General features: G+C 37.9%; 1 protein-coding gene across 1 annotated transcript in view; it reads right to left on the minus strand.

Moving 5' to 3' along the window:
- Positions 1–7,631: 7,631 nt before the first annotated feature.
- The window catches only part of slc12a10.1 (solute carrier family 12 member 10, tandem duplicate 1), a 25,133-nt gene continuing 10,196 nt past the window's right edge, over positions 7,632–22,568 (minus strand). Inside the window, exons 16-28 of the mRNA XM_036146040.1 lie at positions 17,858–18,013; positions 17,653–17,752; positions 16,679–16,790; positions 16,455–16,589; positions 15,927–16,033; positions 15,643–15,725; positions 15,483–15,551; positions 13,124–13,228; positions 12,276–12,387; positions 11,961–12,047; positions 8,630–8,765; positions 8,430–8,497; positions 7,632–8,242 (exon numbers count right to left, since the gene is read on the minus strand). Coding sequence (XP_036001933.1) covers positions 8,104–8,242; positions 8,430–8,497; positions 8,630–8,765; positions 11,961–12,047; positions 12,276–12,387; positions 13,124–13,228; positions 15,483–15,551; positions 15,643–15,725; positions 15,927–16,033; positions 16,455–16,589; positions 16,679–16,790; positions 17,653–17,752; positions 17,858–18,013 — 1,409 coding nt within the window. The 3' untranslated portion in view covers positions 7,632–8,103. The remainder of the gene's footprint in view (positions 8,243–8,429; positions 8,498–8,629; positions 8,766–11,960; positions 12,048–12,275; positions 12,388–13,123; positions 13,229–15,482; positions 15,552–15,642; positions 15,726–15,926; positions 16,034–16,454; positions 16,590–16,678; positions 16,791–17,652; positions 17,753–17,857; positions 18,014–22,568) is intronic.

Below are 22,568 nucleotides of genomic sequence, written 5' to 3' on the forward strand. Positions count from 1 at the left end.
AAGTTTAGCAGGAGAGCCTTTTATTATAAGGGATAAACTTTTGTATCTAGCAGACATTGATGAACCCAGACTTGTTGTGCCAAAAGAATACCGTTCAGTAATTCTGCATTTGGGTCACACTATACCATGGTCAGGACACTTAGGACAGGCAAAAACTTATATTCGTGTTGCTCAACGTTTTTATTGGCCAGGATTATATAAAGATGTAGCTGAATACTGCAAAACATGTCATTACTGTCAGTTGGTGGCCCCTACTAAAGTTTCAGACCATGCCCAGTTGCAGACTATGCCTATAATGAGTGTTCCTTACGAGAGAATAGCCATGGATATCATAGGTCCTTTACCTAAGAGCAGTAATGGCCATAAATATGCATTAGTCATCTGTGATTATGCAACCCGATATCAGATGTTTATCCATTACGTTCTCTGCAGGTCAAACATATTGTCCGGTGTTTAGTAGACCTTTTCTCCAGAGTTGGTATCCCAAAGGAGATTCTGACAGATCAGGGTACCAATTTCATGTCACAAGTGATGAAAACTCTTTATGATCAACTGGGTGTAAAAGGGATTCGTACTACTCCATACCATCCAGAAACCGATGGTTTGGTAGAACGATTTAATGGTACATTAAAGCAAATGTTGTGAAAGTTTATTGATGATACTGGAAAAAACTGGGATAAATGGTTGCCTTTCCTTTTGTTTGCTTGCAGAGAAGTACCACAAGCCTCAACTGGTTTTTCTCCTTTTGAGTTACTTTATGGGAGACAGGTTAGAGGCCCTTTGGACATGCTGAAGGAGAACTGGGTGGCTGGAGCGGCATCAGGATCCAGTGAAGCGGCTTCACCAACTAACATCATCTCCTACATACTTCAGATGAGAGACAACCTGGAAAAGTACAGAGAACAAGTTAAAGATCATATGGAGAAGGCTCAACATAGGCAAAAGGTATGGTACGACAGACGTGCCCGTGAAAGAGAGCTGAAGGCTGGCCAAAAGGTCTTCTTCTGTATTCTTGCCCAGTGGGCCAAGTAAGTTGCTTGCTAAATGGCAAGGACCCTCCACTGTGGTTAGAAGAGCAGGACCAGTGACTTATGAAATTATCTGTCCAGAAAAACAAAAGTCAAAGCAACTGCTTCATGTAAATCTATTAAAGGAATATCATGAAAGAAATGTTCCAGAAATGGATGTGAAGCAGATCCTGATGGTACAAGATGTTCAGCCTGAAGACAGTGCCATGTTGAAAGATGGGGAAGCTGAAACGAGTCCATGTAGAGACTTGACCAAATCTGAAGAGGCTCCAAAGCATCTGACTCCTGATCAGTGGCAACAGCTGGGTGACATTCAACAGTCTTTTCCATCTCTATTTGCAGATGTACCTGGGCGAACTGAAATTATAACACACAAAATAACTTTGAAAGATGCAACACCTGTTCGTCTTAAGCCTTACAGGATTCCAGAAGGAATGATGGATCCACTGAAAAAAGAGGTCCAGATGATGCTGGAAATGGGAGTGATAGAGCCATCAAGAAGCGAGTGGTCAAATCCCATTGTGCTGGTTCCTAAAAAAGACTCAAAGCAATTACGTTTTTGTTCTGACTTCAGAAAGTTGAACAGTATTTCCTGTTTTGATTCTTATCCCAATGCCACGCATTGACGAGCTACTGGAAAGACTGGGGAAGGCCAAATATATCACAACCTTAGATTTATGTAAAGGTTACTGGCAAGTGCCTTTAGATCCATCCTCTAAGGAATACACAGCCTTTCAGATTCCATGAATGGGTTTATTCCAGTACACGGTTCTACCCTTTGGTCTTCATGGAGCACCAGCTACCTTTCAAAGGTTGATGGACATTATTCTTAGTGACTGTTCAAAGTTTGCTGCTGCCTACCTGGATGACGTGGTGATCTACAGTGAAACTTGGGAGAATCACCTACAGCATCTAAAGGTTGTAATGGCAAGGATCCAGAATGCTGGTCTCACTTTGAATGTGAACAAGTGTGCATGGGCACAAGAAGAAGTAAAATATCTGGGCTACCTTGTTGGCCATGGACAGATAAAGCCACAACTTGAAAAAGTAAAAGCCATTCAAACAATTCCCAGACCTCAAACAAAGAAGCAAGTGAGATCATTTTTGGGCTTAGTCAGAGGGGCTGCCAATGTTGAGAAATGGGGTATAAATCTTCTATACCACCCAACTGAGTTGACAAAAAGGTCTACTTCTAAAATTATGTGGAAGGAGGACTGTGAACATGCATTTTAATCTTTAAAACAGGACTCTAAAGAAACTGATTTGTCAAGCTCCTAACTTTTCCAAGCCATTTGTTGTTCAAGTGGATGCTTCAAATGTTAGTCTTGGAGCAGTGCTAGCTCAGGGACAAGCTGGTGAAGAAAAACCTGTCCTTTTCTTAAGTAAAAACCTTTTTGACCGGGAGAAAAAGTACTCCACAGTAGAAAAGGAAGGACTTGCAATAAAGTGGGCTTTGGACTCTTTAAAATATTATCTCCTAGGAAGGGAGTTTACTCTGCAATCTGATCACAGACCTCTGAAGTGGATGCATTCCAAGCAGCATCAGAATGCCCATATATTCTGTTAGTGCCTTGCCCTTCAGCCATACCAGTTCACCATACAGCATTGTCCAGGTAAGAAAAATCTTATTGCTGACTACCTTTCTCGTTTGCCTGAGTTTTGTAAACCAGAGGGGAAGGAAGTGAGTAAATGTTAAGAAGCAATAATATTTTCGGTAACAATTAAGTTCTGGAATGTGTAAATGTGATCTTTTTGTTTTCAAAATGTTTGTTACCTTTTGGGTGTGTCCTTATAGCAGCCATCTTGGAACCTACCAAAGAGGAGGCCCGCCTCAAACCCAGCTCTTTTATAGAAAGGACCTTGTTTGCTGGACTTTGAATGGCTGGGCAGTTAATTGAGAAGGCGGGGACAACAGTATATAAGGAGACTGTTGGCTGTACCAAGGAGAGAGAGAGAGAGAAGGCTTGAGAGTCTGAAGGGAAGATTTCATTTTTTTTCCCTTTGTCCCTGACCTGTGCTGAGGGAGGCCTAATAAACCACCTTTGTTTAAACTACAGCCAACTTTGAGGAGTTTTCCTTCCACACCACACCTCGCAGTGTAACACACCCTGTCTGTAAAAACGAGTGTTACTGCAGGTCATTCAATCCTGCTGCTACCAGATTATACAATGCTGCATTGTAACTGTAACCAATGTGCAATAATCTATCTAATTCACTGTGCGATAACCTGTGCAGTAATCCTGAAAGAAATGACTTCTGGTGCTATCAATAACTCTAACCACAACTGTTATAACTTTGGGCAATAACTAATGTGCAATTAATCTATTTAATACACTGTGCTATGACTGTATGTGTGCTGAGCCGATGTGACAAGTGAATTTCTCCAATGTGAGATCAATAAAGACTATCCTTTCTTATCTTATCATAGTGTAATAACCTCTAAGTAAACATGTTGTGAATGAGGATGATTGTGGACTGGCGTTTTTATTTTTTTTACACATTTTTTGCTGCCATGTCCTTTCAATGCACCCCCCCCCCAACACACACATACTCCCCCTTTTGTGTTGAACAGTGAAGTGTGAGAAAACAGCTTTAATTCTCCATCACATAACTTTCATATTGCGCATGCATTGACTTTTTCAACAATTCTCTCTTGCGGTTTTCAGCAGCAACTGCATTGTTTCTTATGATTTAATATTGTCCATATGCCTTCTTTAAAGATTTCTAATTCGACATGCACACTTCCAAGCTTATTTCCTGTCATTGCCATGGTGAATCACGTTATTTGCTTCCAGTGATCGGGCTTTTTTTCATGCTCATGCTCACGTTCAATGATTGATCTGGCGCTGTGTTTAGTTACCTGACTGATATCTGTTCTGAAATCGGACATGCTGAGTATGACAGAGGGAGGAAGAACTACTCAGAGTAGCAGCTTTCTACTCAGTATCGATCAGTTGTTTTTTATGAAACGATGCTCAGAATAGAGACGCACAGTAGACCATAAAGGCGTCTGCCCAACCCATCAATCAGTGGTGCGCTCCGATCAGCACCTGGCGCTCACAGAGTGGGGCCGTGGTACACCATCACACCAGAGTTGCAAAATGGTAGAAAAAACTTGGTTTATTATTATTTTGTTTACAGTTCAGCTTGGATTTTATTTACTGCGCAGCATAGCTTTGCTGTGCACGCTGAATCCAGATGCTGTGCGCGAATGCACACACATGCAGTTTAGAGGGAACAGAAACAGTTTGGCACGTCAGTCAGTTCGAAACAGTTCCTGTATCGGTCACGTGACTTTCCCACAGCGATACGCGCATCGACACGGGTTTTGCTCTACGAGCTAGACGCATGCGCTGACGCATCGGTGTTGCCGGACCCATCACTAGTGTTGACTCAATCTGCAAGTATTCACCTGCATTAGCTGTTATCCTGCTATGGTTCTGGTCTTCAAGTATCCACCCTGTCCTGCTGCTAATCCTGCTGTTACTCTGGCCTTCAAGAACTCATTCCCTGCCTTGCTGACGGGCCTGCTGCTGAGTTCTGGCTAACTCTTTGCCGAGCTGCGGACTCTGTTGCCTAAATCGTTCATGGATTATTACGCCGCTGTACTTGCCAATCAGCTCCTGCATCCTTCATCTCAGGCTGGTTACAAACTCTGGTTCATCATGTCATCATCATTCACTTTTACAATAAACTCTCTTAAGACCAGCTCTGTGTGTGCGTGCTTTGTCCGGGTTCATCCAAAGACAAATCATGACACGTCTTAGTCTTACATTTTAATTGACCTGGTTATATCCACTGGCTTGTTATGTGTTCATGTGACTATCAAGCTTTCCCTAGAAAAAATAACTGTAATTTGTCTGTCATTTATTGAAAACATCTACATTTATATGTATTTTAATGACATTTTTAGCATGGAGTATGCATAATCTTTCCGTAATGTTCATTAAAACAATCTTTTCTTAGTTTCGCTGAAGTGTCCTGTTTCCACTACTTCTGCCCCACATCGATCTGCAAGCAGTACATGATGCACAAACTACGAGAATTTTAACTGTGACAAACCACAATATTTCAGCAATGGTCTATTTTACTTACTAGACCATTTTAGACCAAAGAGGAAAGCTAGTATCACCACGTAAAATGATCTTGCTCCACAGTGTGATTAAACACTACACCAACAGTAGGAACATGGAGTTTATTTGCTCTGGGGCTCAACTGGCATTTATATTTTGCATTTTATATTACTTCCTCATAAGGGTTTGCCACAGCCTATTGCTGCCAATAAACAGCCATCATTCTTATTAATGCTTTGCTTCATACACATTTCCAGATTTATTCACTGATCAGTAGTAAAATGTGCACACATTAAAAACTTTGTGTTATTTAATTATTTAGAAACATTTTCACAGACAAAATATACATTTACAAGTTTTACAGGAAGAAGGAGACAAAAATACAGGCATAAATTGTTTACTGTTTACTGTATGACTTTTTTCATTTGTTTAAAGAATCCTTTTGTTCATTTAGCCGAGCTTTCACATTAATAAAGACTGGCTACCATATGTGAGGCAAAGATCATGGCACCTGAACATGAATATTTTACAGCAATATAAAAGCATTTGTTCAATTAAAAGAGAATCACTTTACTATATAAAAAAAAATGTTAACAGTCATCCATTATGTGGTACATAATCACCAACAGAAGGCATCCCCACTTTTAATGTTTTTTTAGTTGTTATCTCACAATAAGACAATAGTTATCGTGTTATCTCAAGGAGCCATGAGCTGCAGAGGTTATTGATAATTATGATATTTCATCTCTCAAAATGATAAATAATTGTGTTTCCAACATGTTTAGATGGAGATTATGTTGTTTTTAGATCCTGACGTCAATAAGAGTGTCATGTGGTAATTCACAAATTCTTTGTTAAAAATTATCTAATTTTATTCTATTCCATCCTGGGATAAAAATATGAAATTAATCTATACAGCTCTTCTAGTGCGGATTATGTGGTTTACGAGTGGTACTTAAATGCACCAAGATCAGCCTCCACCTTTACACCCACAGAAAGCTCTACATAGTTACAGACAATGATTAACTGGCCTAAAGTGTGGGAGTTCTGAAAGATTAAGGTGAACAGAATGCAAAACCACTGAATTTTAAGCCATCATGACTTGACTGAAAGCTCAAAAAGAAAACATATTCCCCAATTATCTTATTTTCGAGAGAAAATAAAGTTTATTATGGCAAAATAGTAAAAAAAAATTGTTAGAATATACATCGAATGGATTATTATTATTTAGATAGGGGAATGAATAGCTATATTAGGGAACAACTGTTTTCAGCTGTTGTACAAATGCTTTGAACAGTTTTGCCCAAAAACTCATATTCATACTTTCAGCAGATTTAGGTTTGATTTCCATTTTCTATTCAATCCATTTCCATTGTTTTATTATCTTTTGAGTGAAAAACGTCTTGCCTGAATCAAAATGATTTTAATATTCAATATTCCAAGGGTATAAATAAGTTTGGGCTTAGTTGAATAAGTAACCAAAGTTAAGCATTACATAATTGTGTCAGGTGTCAGGGAATGTTCAGCTAATTGTTGTTTTCATACTAGCAACACTTAAAGTGACATTTGCAATTATTTATGTTAAACTAAGACAATAATAAATATGGTTGCACATTTTTTGTGACTGTTGGTTATGCAGCAGAGCAACAGCAATTAAATTATACTAGCAACAACAATGATTAGCAGCACTTTCAGCTAAGCAGAACGTAATTACATGCATTTTGTGGCCTATAAACCATTTTCACTAAACAACAGAGCTGTAGCAAAAAGATGCTAAAATCAAAAATCTTATAATAATCTAATAGCATATTCATAAAAGGATGAGAGCTTGTATGGAGGACATCTAGGGGACAGCAGAGGCCTGAACTCTTGACCATTGTACTTAGAATATTTGATTGCTCTGGAATTCTGTAAGATCAGCATCCTTCAATGATTATATAATATAATAAAGATGTATAAGAATCACTTACATGAAGATTTTATTAAGGTAGAATACGGCTCACACTCAAAAATGTAAAAGAAATAAAAATCTCAACTTTAAGCCAGAGTTCACCTTTATGGAACAATTCCTTTATGTGGAACAGATCTCTCATAGGCAGATACATCAGCTCTTAAATCTATACAGTGGTGATTGTTTTAATAAATGGATATGAATATCTACTTTAGTATTTAAAATGGTAAATGGACTGAACTTATATGGTGCTTTTCCAGTCATACTGACCACTCAAAGCGCTGTACACTTGAGGCTCATTCACCCAATCGCACTCAGTAACGCGCACACATTCAGACACTGGTACGCAGCTCGGTAGGAAATTTGGGATTAAGTTCCTTATCCAGGGGCACATCAACATGTGACAAGGAAATCAAATCCACAACCTTCCAATTGCAAGACGACTACATCAAGTCACAGTCGCCCTATTTAAAGTCACTTCAAAACACTAAAAGGGACAAGGTCTTTGAAAAGAAAGAGTTTGAATCTTCCTGGAGAGCTCCACATTCTGCCATCAGAAAGAAGTCCTGATGGCTTAGTTTTCATTAATATGCAAACCATTTCTACTGTGCATGCATCTATTTCTATGATTAGCAATGCTTTTCACTTGGGGCCAACTGGACCTAGATCCCATAAAGTAAGGAACCCAACGTTCCTGTGTGTTTCTGAGTTCATGATTCGTGCAACACTTTTTCTCTTACGTTCTGGCAGAACTGGTGATATTGTTTTTTTCCCTCCCCCTTCACTTTGTTAATAACCAAGAAATGTAACTATGAACTGTCAGCAGAACCATGTGGATGAAGATCCACGGCAAAAAAAAAAAACCTTTACAAGACATTACATCCATACATTGTAGTTAACTCATTTGACTCCAGTAGGAGCTATAACCCTCTTTTATCCCTTTTGTAGTTTTTTTAGTATTCAAACATCAAATTTTTCTACTATTCATAGACAATTGCTTCCCTGTAAGTTCTTTACTCCAGTCAGACTCTTTCGGTCTAAACATGAAGTTTTACTGGCAGTAGAACGTGAGGACGTTCTGTTGGTTTCCTCGTATTAGCACAGCGGGGCAGTGAAGGCCACACGTCAGAGTGTCCATCCAGGCCATATACAGAGCACTGGGGCAGTCACTTTGAGGAACCGGAAGGCTCCTGGAAGGAAATTAGATATGTATTGTTGAAGTAAATATGTAAATGAATACTAAATCAAAGGAAAAAACATAGTATGTTGTCAGCAGATAGGGTGTGTTAGTTGTAAATATCTTCTTCAGCTGTTGCATTGAATATTTTGAATAAATAGTATTTTCAGTACATCAAATGGTGTAAATTTTGTACTCACACTAGAACAAGAGCAGTATGTTGTGAATTCTTCCGAATGATTTCGTTCAGCCTCACTTTTCTCTCAGACTGCAGGACGAAAAAAGAAAAGCTTAAAGCTGCTACAAGGAGTGTTATAACCCATACGCAGAATACATAAAATATGAAAGGACCATTTTGTTGAAAGATATTTTTGCATAAAATATTTGGCTAAAGACATACCTTCAATTTAAAGGCCTCAAATTCTTTGTCAGATATCTTCCATGGAGCACTTTGTCTCAGTTCCTGCACTGAGACTCCTTCCTGCTGTTCATCATGCAGCCGGAAGGGGGCGACATTGTCCACAAACCTGCTCATGCTGAAACAAAGAGACAAAGATCAATTTTCCTGTTAAGAACGAACACAGCTCCTTTATAGAAATTAAAACCCGGGCCTATAAAAGCTTATGAATCTTTTTGAATATTGTTATGGAATTCTTATCATGGTATTTATATGTGGAGATCTTGTTATATGAGCCGGAATCTTTCTTTTTTTGAGCACTTAAAACCAACAAAGTGTCTCAGGAGGCTAACGAATGTTTAACATAAGTACATTCCATATATTCTGTGGTTCCATAACTACTTTACTTACTATCTAAAAATGTTGTGAGTTGAATTTTTCATGTTTTTATTTAATCTCTAATTTCTAAGTAGTTTTCAACCTGTGTCCAGCCCACCATTTTCAGTAAATTTTAGAAAAGCTTGATTTTTAGTATTTGAATTATTTTTAAAAAATCAAGTATGACATTTTCTGTGATAGACTGGCAACCTGTCCAGGGTGTACTCCTGCCTCTCACCTATTGACAGCTGGAGATAGGCACCAGCATCCCTCGCGACCCCAATAGAGTAAGCGTGTAGGAAAATGGATGGATGAAGATGACCATGAGTATAAAAGGACTATATCGTTTATGGTAGCAAAGAGACTGAATTAAGTAGAGAATTAGTACAGAAAGTGATTTGAATATTTCACATTAGCTAAATCAGGCAGGATTAGAAAAGTGCTTTTTATCCTCATTATTCACAAGAGCTGTTATTTATGGAGACCCATTTTATTGAAAACTAAATTAATACATAAATATTGGTATTAATAAAGTATTAAATATTTTACCGGAAATAAATAAATGTCTTCATGAAATAAAACAATATATACATTCAAAAAATATTTTACCTTTTGTCATTTATTAATTTATTTCATACTGGTGTTTTATTTTATGACTCTTTTATTTAGTAAAGCTACTTTACATAGTTCAGGGATGTTTATATTTCATGTTCTTATATTCAAATGGGCGGCAACGTTTTCTCCACTGGGTGGTTCTTTCAGAAGTTGGTTTGCTGACAGAGCTTTGTGTAAACTGTTTATATACAGTTGCTGAATTTAGTGTGATGGCTAATTGTAAGGCTAGTGACCAGAAGTAATTGGTGAGCTCTTGGTGCTTGTAACTGCTGTTTGTTGACAGTCTAGCCGTCTATCGCTACAGTGTGTGATGGTAGCAGACAAAGTGAACGGCATAGCTTAATAGAACCAAAATAATCAACCAATCATAAGCAAAGTGTGCCATCAACAATCCTGCCCTGCCCCCATCCCTGTTGTAATCTTTTTATTTACAAACAGGAAAATTCCCCTGTTGTCATTTGAAGAAACCTGTTTACCCTCATGTCTTACACTAACACCTCCCACACCCAAGAAACCTTCACTTAGGCACTGCAAAGAACCCTGCTTGATCAACTCCTCCAAGCTCAAAACTCTGCCCCCTCATTTGAATATAAGAAATTGAAAAAACTAAAAAAAAAGAAGGTCCCTAAAATACGTAAGATAGCTTTACTAAATAAAAGTGTCCCAAAACAAAATACCATTATGAAATAACAGGAAAAAAATAAGCTACACACACACTTAAAAATAACAGTAATTACTTATTTATTTTCTTGTTTTGAATGAAACAGCTCTCCGTAGAAAACAGAAAATAAAAAAAACATCCTATTACTGTGTCTCCTGAAGGGGCCAACAGATGTCCCTTTTAACTGTGGACATGGGTTAAAACATGTTTTAGTACTTTAATAACGGCAATGAAGAGGTAATGGTCATTGTTTCTGAAACACAGGAGGATAAACGGTAAAACAATTGAGCCCTAAAGAGCAATAAGCAAAATTTAATTATTTTAGGTAGAAAGAACAAAAAAATTGTGATGTGAAGAATTACAGGTAATATTATTATTAATTGTATCCTTTACAAATATGCACATAGAAGGCAATGTGTGAAAAGGGAAAGGAGGGGCTGGGCTGCAGCCAGAGACACATCTTGTTTAGGTCTACAGAAAGTAATCAATTAGCACCTCGTGGTGAAATATGTCTTATTGCTCCTTTAAATAAAAAAATATACAGAAACAGTTATTTTTGACTCAGATTCCAATTTTCTATCACACATGAGAACCATAAGAAAGTCCTGATTTAATAATAATCATCTTTAGTAGCACTGCAACATACAGTACATTCCCATGAAATTCATCCTCTCCATTTAACCCATCCCTTAGGGAACAGCGGGCTGCTACGGTGCAGCACCTTGGGACCCGGAGTGGCAATCTAGGGAATCAAACCAGGAACCTTGCAGCCTCTCCAGGGCACAAGTATCCTGCTTTCTAACCACTAGGCCACCACAACCTCCAATTGTGGCTTGTGGGTTAATTATTGGAGTTTGACCAGCAATGGGCCAGGCCTTACTGTTAGTAGCCAGTAGCCAAGCTAACATAGTTAGCATAGTTTAATGCAGCATGGTAGGCTTGTGAGCAGCCCACAGGGATCCTTGCATACATTTTGGGCATTATTTTACTGACAGAAAATGTAGAACTGAAATGGATAACTGGTGATGCTTAGATTTTGGAGGTAGAGAGAGGCATGACTTGTCACACATCTTGTTTTGGTCACAAGACAATGCTCAACAGCCCACCTGGTGTTGAAATTTTGCTCATTGCTCCTTTAAAGTTATAAGCTGTCTCAGCTGTACATAATATCAGATTTGCCTTTAAGGTGTCAACACCCTTCAGGTCAACAGGTGCAGGTATTTTATTGTGTCATGAAATTAGGCCAGAAATATTTGTGATCAGGCAATCTTCTATAGCCCATCATTCAAGCTCAATCTGTCAATCAGACATCAGGACAGCTGAAAGTGTTTTTCATGTGAAATATATACAGCTATATACAAATATATACAGCTCAAACAAATAAAGGGAACACTTGGAGTTACATTGTGTTGTTTAAGTGTTCCCTTTATTTTTTGAGCAGTACATATATATATATATATATATATGTGTGTGTGTGTATATATATGTATATATAATTTTTTGTTTTTCAATAATTAGACCAGTAGATGCTTTACACACTGAACCTTTAAAGTGCTGCAAAGAAGACCATGTGGTAAATTTGTTCTTTCTTTGCAGAATAAAGCAAAATCTTTCATTTTATGTTATTTTTTGGCATGGTTTATGTGCTAGCCGTGCATGATTATATTTCTCTTTACATACCTTTTTGGATGAGGGCGTTTGTCAATGTCTGTCATGACTATAACGTCATTCACATCCAAGCGAAACCTCCTCAGCAGAGCCAACATCCTAAAATATATAATAAAATATGATGTAATTGTTATTACTGCATTTAACAGCACACACAAACTAAAAGAGTTCAACACCAAAACAAAAAACTGTATGAAGAAGTGTTTAAACCAAATTGTCAACAACTGGATTCCAACAAAGAACTAAGCATTGTTGTTTTTCTCTTGAGTCATAAGTCTTTCTTGCATAATTTACATGACATTTTTACGCTATGGAAGGAAAACCTACTCATTGCGACCCTCCTCCATGTTCTGTTCATCTCCCACGATGAAAACCCTGACCTTACATCTGCGCCAGCGTTTCCTCCTGGTGATCAGGTAGGGCACCAGTAAAGTCAGTCCTTAAAAGAAAAATGGCGATGCCAAATGTAAGTAAAGAAGTTAGTAAAGTATATTTATTTGTCACAACAGGTGGAGAACGATGATACATCAGGTCACTTGGAGAAACACCAAGACCATTTTCTTCTGATCAGGACTGGAACATGAGGGTCAAACTTGACAGACAAATTCGTTACACCACGGATATCACCACCACATCTCTCTATCCTGACATTATTGTTTGGTCCACCAACGGAAGAAGGATGTACCTCATCAAACTGACAATCCTACAGGAGGAAGGGATTGAGGCTGCCTTTGACCACAACAAGGACAAGTGTTGGGGAAAGAACAACTAAGCCCTACAACAGCCACAGGGAGAAAAATATTTCAACTGCAGGGGGTGGCAGGGAGATCCAGGTACTGCCCCGTCACCAGGAGATGTTCCAGGATTAAAGTAGTGAAATGGTGAACAGTGGTTCCTGGTTGATGACCCAGGTGCTGGCCTATGGGCACCGGAGGAGGCGCAACAGATGAAAATGTCATGCAGAAAATCCTATCTACCCTTCTGTTTTCTTTGGCAAATGTGAGATGGACCTTCTTGTTATTTTTGGTCCCTGCCTTTGGACACCTCCTTATGATGCCATTGTTATTAGGCTGGACACTGCTGGAAAGGTTTACAGCTGATGCTCTCATGTCCACTGTTATATATATTATTTTTTTTCAATCACACTCTTTACCTCATTAACCTGTATTACTCACCTCCATCATCTGCTATCCAGTAGACATCAATGGTCTTCTTTCCCTGGTCATTTTGAAACACAGTCTTGATCTGATCACTGCTGCCTTCATCAGACATGTCATCAGCTGCCAACACAAGACAAGGAAAGGCTTTAGAAAGAAAAAAATCCCATATTAGATGTGTAAATGTAATAACAAAGGAAGTTGGTGACAAGAACAGGGAAAACATCCCCATGCTGCAGTGTTAGGTGGAGTCATGGTAGTTGCACATTCATAAGCCTTGATGCACCTGTAACATCACTAAGTGCAAATTCAAACATCTCAATCGAATGTCTAATCTGCTGAGCCTTTGTGATTTACTGTTAATCTTATTTAATCAAGGGTTGCTCAGTGGTGCAGCTGGTAGCACTGTTGCCTTGCAGCAAGACAGTTCTGGGTTCAAACATTGGGTTTGACCTAGGGTCTTTCTGCATTGAATTTAAGTGTTCTCCCTGTGCATATGTGGGTTCTTACTGGGTGCTCTGGCCTGCTCTAAATTGTGTGTCTGTGTGTCTCTGGGTTGCCCTGTGATGGACTGCTGATGTGTACCTTGGGTTTTGGTGCTTCAAACTTTTTCAAATTTGATTGGTAGTTAGATTTTCTTGGGATGATTAGTATGGGAAAATCCAGTGCTAACCAAACTCCTGTATCCTCATAGATGGCATGGCATTCTTCCTACAGGATTCCTGATACTCGATTCATTCCATCTTCTCCTCTTTGGCTTATTTAAAGTGTAATGAACAAATTGGAGCTGTAATAGTGCATATTCTGGAGTTTTGGCATGAAACCCTTCAGTGTTTCATATGTGCCTTCCTGCATGTAGACACTGAATTCTCCATGGCTGTTGTCATCATGTCTTGCTGCATGTCTTCAGAAGTCAGTCAATGATTTTAGAAGACCTGCTTCTTCAGACTTCTGGGGCAGCCACTGATTTTTTTTGCTGTGTTCAGGTGATACTGTTCCTTTAATTTTAAACTTGCATTCTTTGCATCCAAATGTGTTTCTAGAAACATTCAGCACCTTTGCTGTTTTTTTTTTTTTACTATCCTTTTCCTAGTTTGTTGCAAGAAAGTTACCCCTGTCCTATTTGGGCAACATTACGTTATTTTCAACACTCCACTTTCTATATATAGATATTTTCTTTAGGTATTCTAACTCAGGAAGACACGATTCAACTAATGAGGCCCTTAAACAATTTATTTATTTAGAACTTTGTGTCTTAATGGAACAATAAGTAATACTGACACCTAGTGGTTAAAATTGGAACAACAAATACACAATGGCATGCTTTTCACAGAGACCAGCCATTTACTCAACAGTTTGTTGTTGCTGTAAAACCCGAGTGAATGTTTCCTTCCACAGATTGGTATATGATGTTGTATTGTGTTCTATTTCTGGTCTACTTCTCTTACTGGCTTCAATGTTTCTAGGCTGCTGCTCTTTTGCCAAAATAAAATACCAAATGCTGTGCTCTGTTTTGGAAACCCTGGGAACCCTCATGTGATTTGTGCAAGAACCAAGAAGTAAACACGGACTACACTCTGAGCCAAAGTATTTCCGTACCGTACCTTTAGGTTTGAAAGGAGAAAAAAATTGACCAATACGTTGTTTATAGGAAATGTTACTTCCATCCCAGGTGACAAATGAAAAAGATTTAGGCTGATTTAACTGTAAACGTCTTACTTGTTGCTCCTTTAAATAGTTAGGAGAGTGCAGTTGTCATTGAGAGCAGCATAAATCTTCCATTTAGATAGTAATTCCCATAATATATAATATCTTTAATTGAATGAACTGTACTTGTGTAATTTGTTTATTGCAAACACCTAAACAACTTTGAGTTTGACAAATTAATCTAATTTTGAATGCAAGTTGCAACTCTATTTTTAGAAGTGAAGGACAATGAAGATATACTTAGTTGAAATTGTTTACATGAAAACACAAAAAAATATTTAAATGAACACACACTGGTTATGATACTCAAAAGTCAACATTTAAGGTATCCAGCTTCACTCTATGCTTACACATAAGAACAACTTTTTTTGTTTTGCTGCATCAGTTGGTTATTCACAAGGAATGTCAACATGAGTTTAAATGCAGTCAGAACAGGAAATACACCATGGATGTAGCAGCAACACCTACAATTTCTTTACAGTAAATACAAGACAGGTGGGAAATGTTCTGCTAAAACAATCAACTAGATGACTGTGCCCAAATGGCATTCTGTCTGGCTCTTAGCATATCAGCAATTATTTTTGTTTTATTTAGAATTCACTCTTCTCCCCACATTAAGTCCAGTAAGAAAGTTTGCAGAGTTTGATATTTTGCTAACATGTCACCTTACCTGTATCCTCCTCATTGGTTTGCTGGTCCTGATTTTCCACGCTTTCATCCGGCTCAAAACCCTGGTTGACTGGGGGATTGAAATTACATTGACAGATTCAGTTTAGTTTCAATAAAAATGCTGTGTGGGTAATAAGTGGGTATTAGTCAAAGGTCAAAACCTTCAAATTCTACATCATCTGACATATCCAGTCCATCCATCATCCTCAAGATGCACAAACAGTAGTTAGCGTCAAACGTGTCGCTGTAACACCAAAGAAAAAGGAGGAAAGGAGTAGCGGTTCAGAAGGGATATAAACAGAAAATTAAATTCAGGCCATAAATTCCCTCTTAAACTAAATACTGCAACCTGTCTTTCATTTCCCATCGCAACCACTAGATTAGACTAAATATATTTTTGAGACAAAAAATTTAACTGCAACAACTAAAATTGAGAACAGCTTACTAAATGGTGCTGATATAGTCTTCAATGCTTTCAGGAGCACCGTCCCTCCAGTTTGTCTTGAAGCCCAGTACCAGAGTGTTGGGCTTCAGTTTACCGAGACCGGATGCCTGTAAACGAGGAAAGAAAATCAGAAGAGCAAAAATCAAACTACTTAAATGGATCCTAAAGTTCTGTGTCAGTACAGTAGCACAAATTTCAAAACAGGTTCTATGAAAAGATTAGAATTAAATATCATTAAAGCACTTGTCATGAAGGTTCTGTTGCTGGAACCTTAATGTTATTTTTTGCAACGAGTCTGTATCTGGAAAGCTGCTATGCTCAATCTAGAGACTGGGAAGCAACAGGAAAACAATACACTGTGTGTTGGAAGCATGTAGCTAAATAAAATAGGAGCGTATTAGGTTTTCTGGCCATCAAAATTGCTATTACTTTTCAATTGGTAGCTAGTTCTCTGTTTTTCCCTTCTATACTAACATACTTTCAGCACACATCTTAGGAAATGAATGAAAAAAAAAATCTATGTTCTACCTGTAACAGCTGCTTAGCTCCAGCTCTGAAGTTGTCAGCAGATAGTGGAGTGTAGAATGACCGCACCTTCCTCTTGTTCATCCACTTAACCAAGCTGTCTGTAGCATCCTGAGGTCGCGTCTTCCTGTCCTGCTCCTATTAAAGATAAAAATTCACAGCGTTGATAAAAGGTGTACACTCATTTCTCTGACTGTTTATAATAAACTCCTAACCAAAGCACCTACCATTACAATATCTCCACAGATCATGAGGCTTATGTGCTTAGTGAAGGAGCCAACAAAGTCCACCAGTGCAGGTCGCTGGTTTGGGGGCCCAGTCAGTACCAGACACTGTGGTCTGGAAGATGACAGGGGAAAGCAAAAAGTAGCAATCAGTAATCGCTCTGTGCGCGATCGATACAAATTTTTAAATCAATCCAATTGCTCTATAATTTTAATTCCAAGGAGCTACAATAGGAGAATAGAAAGTGCAGCGCGTGGGCCACCTGTTGCATTTATAATGAGTTTCAGAGATTCCCTTCTGCAATTCAAGAAAGATGGAATTTTAGCCCGCTAGCACATGTGACTGATGTGGATGGAACCTTTTTAAATTAACTACAGAAAAATAAAAAATGTTAATTTAAAACATGAATTTTAGTCATTTTTTTAAGCATGTTTTTAGCTTTCATTTTAATATCGTATCAAACAGGACCAGAAACATTCAGGAAGTTCTATTAAAAAGCGTACTCGTTGCACCCATTCATCAAACTCAATAGATCATGAGTTGTCCAAGATGGTTTGTTTCCAACAAATACTTTAATATCTCAAAATTTTAAAGTTACTAATTATTCTAGCTTTCCTGGACAGTGTGTTATATAGTGGTTGCTCAAAAAGAAGGGTACCTAACTTAGAACCTGACAGATTCTCCATGCTTGACTTGATGATTTACATTATGCCAACTTCCAAGAAGACATTTGAGATGTAGTGCAAAAAATATCCAATTTAAATTTGTACTAATAAACCAGATACTGGATTAAAATTGAAATGAGAAATCTTGAAAGGCCTCACAAAACCCTAAAAAATAGTTGTTCAAATTAATGCATAAACAAACAAAGGATCATAGGGAGTCATTGTAACGTCACTATCATTGATTAAAAATACATTGAAAGTCAACCATATTGTTTTCAAGCAGCTGTTTAAGACTCTTTAGGACGACTTACCTGAAATTTTTCACATGATCCTCCACTCCAGTCAGGGAGACAGAGTACGATAAGGCCATGTTGTATGTGCCTGCCTGGACTGATGAACCCCAGTTTATCTCTGTGGAAGGAAAAGATAAAAATTCTCACCTTTTTCACTGTATTATTCAAAGGAACACCATTGTATTGAATTAGACTGAGCTCATGTTCTGTTCACTGAACTCACTGGGTTTGTTGTAGTTGACGTATCCAAAAAGGAAGAAGATGATGCAAAAGGTGACGAGAGCAGCCCACCAGGTAAAGAGGAACATGAGGACTACAGATATCACAGCTCCAAACAGAGCGGTCCATTTGCTGTAGTAGTGAAATGATGGCCTCCAGCCTAAAAAAGTCAACAAAATTGTTTTTCCCCCTCAATATTATCTACAATACATGTGGGGCTGAAAGCCTTTCTAAGATGACCAGCAGTATGAGGTGCACCAGGGGTGCTCTGAAATCTCCCCCTCAAAAGGGCTCTTGTTCAAGCCTCATCTGCTGTGCCTGAAATATTACACCTACATTAAAATAGTTGACTTATAGAGACTATAATGTGGCATGAAGTCTCAAACTAAAATTCTAACTTACATTTTGTTATTAGAAAAATACCATGACCAGAGCAAAAATTAATGATATAGGCAATGGTAGTTAAATCCCTATGGTAAAAGGTCTGCATTAAAAATTTAACTTCAAGTTTGTCAGCCTTTGGGGTCGTTCAGAAAAGGTGCGTCTAACTTTTTAGGGGCTTCATAGTAAAGGGAATGGATACATGTGCACGTGCCAGTTTTTCAATTTTTTTGTTAATTTTTCTCTCATTTTGTAGATATACATATTCCTTTCATTTCACTCCCCTAACTTAGACTATTTTGTGAAGAACCATCTATACAATAAGACTAAAGAGAATTTAAATTACAGGTGTGAATGTAAAAGAATAGGCAAAACAGTCAAGAAGGGTTAATACTTTAGTAAGGTACTATATGTTTTTCTCAGTTCAAGTGTTCCTGATCATTTTCTATTTTATTTCCAGAGCACCACTACTGCATCCATAATCAGTATTTCAGATTTCTTAAACATCTTTCATTCAACCACACGTCTACCTTCTGAATTGGGCTTTCACATTTAAACATGGACATTCCTCCTTACTGAAAGGTTTACTGTTGTATTCTGACATCGTTTATATTTCATGTATGTACATGCTTGTTGTTATGAGTCGCATTTAATATGATCCATAATGAAAAACTGTTTTCCTGGTATCACTGCGTATAATTTATTTTCCCTATAAAAGCGAATTACCATCATTAGTAGTATCCATTTTTCATGTTATGACAAGGTCCGGGTAATTTGAAATGCTGGTAACAGGAGTAGTGACAAATATTTGATAACATGTATGAGTTTATATTTTATACGTGAACAGATTAATTAATACAATAAAAAAAGTTTACCCATTGTAAGAGAGATAACAATATCAGGCAACTCACCAGGGGAATTTGTGATGGATGCATGAAAACAACTGAAGTTTATAAGGCAGTAGGAACATAGGAAGAAATTGGAGATGAGAGCTGCAATGGTATTGAGCTCCGCTGTATTGGTATATAGGGGACAAAAAGTAAGAGTCAACACGTTGTTAGCTTCTGTGAACATGCAGTTAACTAGCAGCAATATAAATAATCATTGGAAAGATAGAGCGTCTCACACACACCAATAAGAATGAAGGCTATAGCTATAAGGTAGCACAGAATATAAGCTCGAAGCGGCTCGTCGTTTTTCCCATAACCTTTGGCAAAGAATATGATGTAGGGGTATATTTTGTCCTTGCACAGACACTGAAAAAAAAAGGACAGAAAATAATTTTTTTTAGCTGATCATACATGTAAAACTGTATAAAATGTTCCAACCTTTTGATAAAATCTTGTATCAAAAATAATATTGCTTTTGAGAATTTAGTGTTAAAAAACCTTTTGGACGATGTCTCACCTGAAAGACTTTTGGTGCAGAGACCAGAAACCCCAGGGCAGAAGATAAACTGGCTGCAAAGACGCCGGCAGTGATGAGGTAATAGAAACCGGAGACTTGCCCAAGTACCTGGTTGGAATATTTATAAGTGCAACAATCAGGGCACTTTAATGGTTATAGTTCTGAAACGGTTATGATCATGGACTGCAAATGACAGGAAAACTGCCCGTATTATCTAACACAATCAGTTTGACCACTACCTTGACACTGTTGGCAAGACCATATTCACAGGACTGAGACTGGATACAGTCTGTGAAGTTCCAACCCAAACTGCATGACAGTCCCACACAGCCATCCGTGTTGTTTCCGGTCAGGATGTGACTTTTATTCCCAGAGGCATCCCGCACCACACATGCCCCTAAAAAAATAAATAAAACATTGCTAGGCTGGGCCTCCTCTTATTTCTTCTTGTATTTTTATAAATATTTATATTCACAACCTATGTTCTACATTCTATTAACATTAAGTATTTGTTTTCTTTAACCATGTCTGACCAGTTACAACATTAATGACAGACAACTACCATTAGCAACCATTAGTTCATGTTAGCTCCATTGATTATAGAAGGTAAATCATTGGTTTGAAAAGGCAGCGGTGGATATGTAATAAAAGTAACCCACCAACAGTCACTGCTATCCCAAGGTAACTGATTGTTGTCCAGAAAATAGCCATGAGAGTACCCTTTGGGATAGCTGTAGCAGGGTCCTGCAAAAAGAAAACTCAATTATCACCTTGCTCCTCGTAGCTTTGGTCTTTTTTTTTTTCATTCTTGTTAGGTGCCTCACCTTTAGATCTCCAGAGATGTTGGCTCCAGACAAAATGCCAATGGCAGCAGGAAAGAAAATGGCAAACATCTGGAAAAAACTGCCCTGAGGACCTCGCCAGTCTGGTGTGAGGTTCTCAACAAAAATATCACCTGTAAGGAGAGTTAAAATGGAGATCATCTACCATGGAGGGCTCAGGCAATGGATTTGCTATGTGATCAGAAGCGTAGATTGTTCTACATTTGAAGATTATTAGTAAATGCAGCAATTTTCTCTCCCTGTTTCAGAAGATTTTGTGTCCTGATCTCACAGCTGAACTTAAATGAATTCCTCGACCAAAGTGTAACTAATTCAAAAGCTGATCTGAAAGGCTATTTTACTTTTCTAAAATTTGGAACTTCGTATTAATTTTTCTGGTAGGAAACTGTGTGACTTGGGTCAAACATTTTAGTTATCCCTCCACAAGCTTCCCAGATTAATTTGCTGGAATGTTGCCCTATTTGTCCTCACAGAACTGGTGTAACTACATCCGGTTTGTCTGTTGCATTGCTCATCTTTGCTCACATTGATATTTGCAGAGAGTATTTGTACATTGTCTCACTTCAAACAAAGTCTACACAGTAGAGTATGTTGATTTTCTATTCAATTTTATAAATTGCAACGAATCACGTAAAAAGAGTACTTTACCTCTGTATCCAAAGACACCAACAGCCTGTTTCTCAATGCCTGGAGGGATCACTGTGCCCACAAAGTAGTTTGCAAAGGAAACCAAAAGAACTAAGAAGAACAAAATCTGGGCCTGGAATCAACACCAATGAATAGATAGGAAAAATTATTAGATTAATTAACATAAACAAAAACAAAATGCTACTGTTTTCTATTCTGTGTTATAGCACAACATTGCCCATGGATATGCTCACCTTGGACTCCCACTCCATTCCAGCCAGTGAAATAAGGAGAAGAACCGTGACTGTGATCACACCCACAATACGAACATCGTTGACTGGATCCACCATCACGGCACCAAATTCCTAAATTAAGTGACACCATTCTCAGAATGCATGCAACTCATTGTCTTTTGATTTATACTTGGTAAAAAAGATACCTGGCTCATTCAGGATTTAACCTGCACATGCGTTTAATACATTAGCCCAAAGCTGAGTGTCAAAATTTTTTATAATATTCACAGTCCTATATGTTCAGTTTTTTATCTCTCTATGTCAGTGTTACACTTAGTAAGAGAGACAAAAGTTGTTGTGCTATATGTATGTCTAGAGTGCACTTTTTAATCCCTAATTATAACATCGCAAATGAGTTAAGACTGTCATATTAAGGTTTCTAAATATTCAGTTATCTAAATGTATTGCTTTTTTATTGTGTGAAAATGATTGCTTTTGTTTATATGCTCCCGTACTTTAAAGGGGCCTAGTGACACGCTGACTTTACGAATTTGGGCAATAGCTCACTCAGGTTAAATACAAATGTTTTTCAATTAAACTGGACTGCTGGCAGATGGTGCAACAGTGTTTAAGTCTGCTGTTCGTGCATGGGACAAACTTTTATTTGAGTCTAAAAGAGGACTAAGTAAACACTATCAGGATGAATGCTTGCCATATATTTTTTTAATTTGAAGATGAATACACTAAAATTACCTCAAAACATTCTGACCAGTTCCTAAATGTATAAGTATGATTTCTTTTTTTAGAACTAAACAAAAAACTGAGAACAGTAAAGACGGATGTACATACCTGCATCAAGTCACGCACCACCTCTGCAAAGCCCACAGTGTTGAGCGCACAGGCCAGAGCATTTGCAAAGGAGAAAACCATCCCAATGGGTCCTCCGATTTCAGGACCCAAGGTACGGGAGATCATGAAATATGCACCTCCTGCAAAAGTGTTTAACGCAAAAAACAAGGCTGTTTTCATTAAAAAGCTGACAAAAAAGGCCTAAATAATAAAAGCACATAAGATATGCTAAATTATTGACACCCTGTGAACTTTTTCCACATTTTGTCATGCCACAGCAAAAAATCTTCCATGTGTTTTATTGGGTTTTTGTGTGATTGTAAAACACAAACAAGTGCAGAACTGAGAAATGGAAACAAAATGATAGATCGTTTTT

The sequence above is a fragment of the Fundulus heteroclitus genome, chromosome 14 (genome assembly GCF_011125445.2).
Source record: "Fundulus heteroclitus isolate FHET01 chromosome 14, MU-UCD_Fhet_4.1, whole genome shotgun sequence".
NCBI classification, from domain to species: domain Eukaryota; kingdom Metazoa; phylum Chordata; class Actinopteri; order Cyprinodontiformes; family Fundulidae; genus Fundulus; species Fundulus heteroclitus.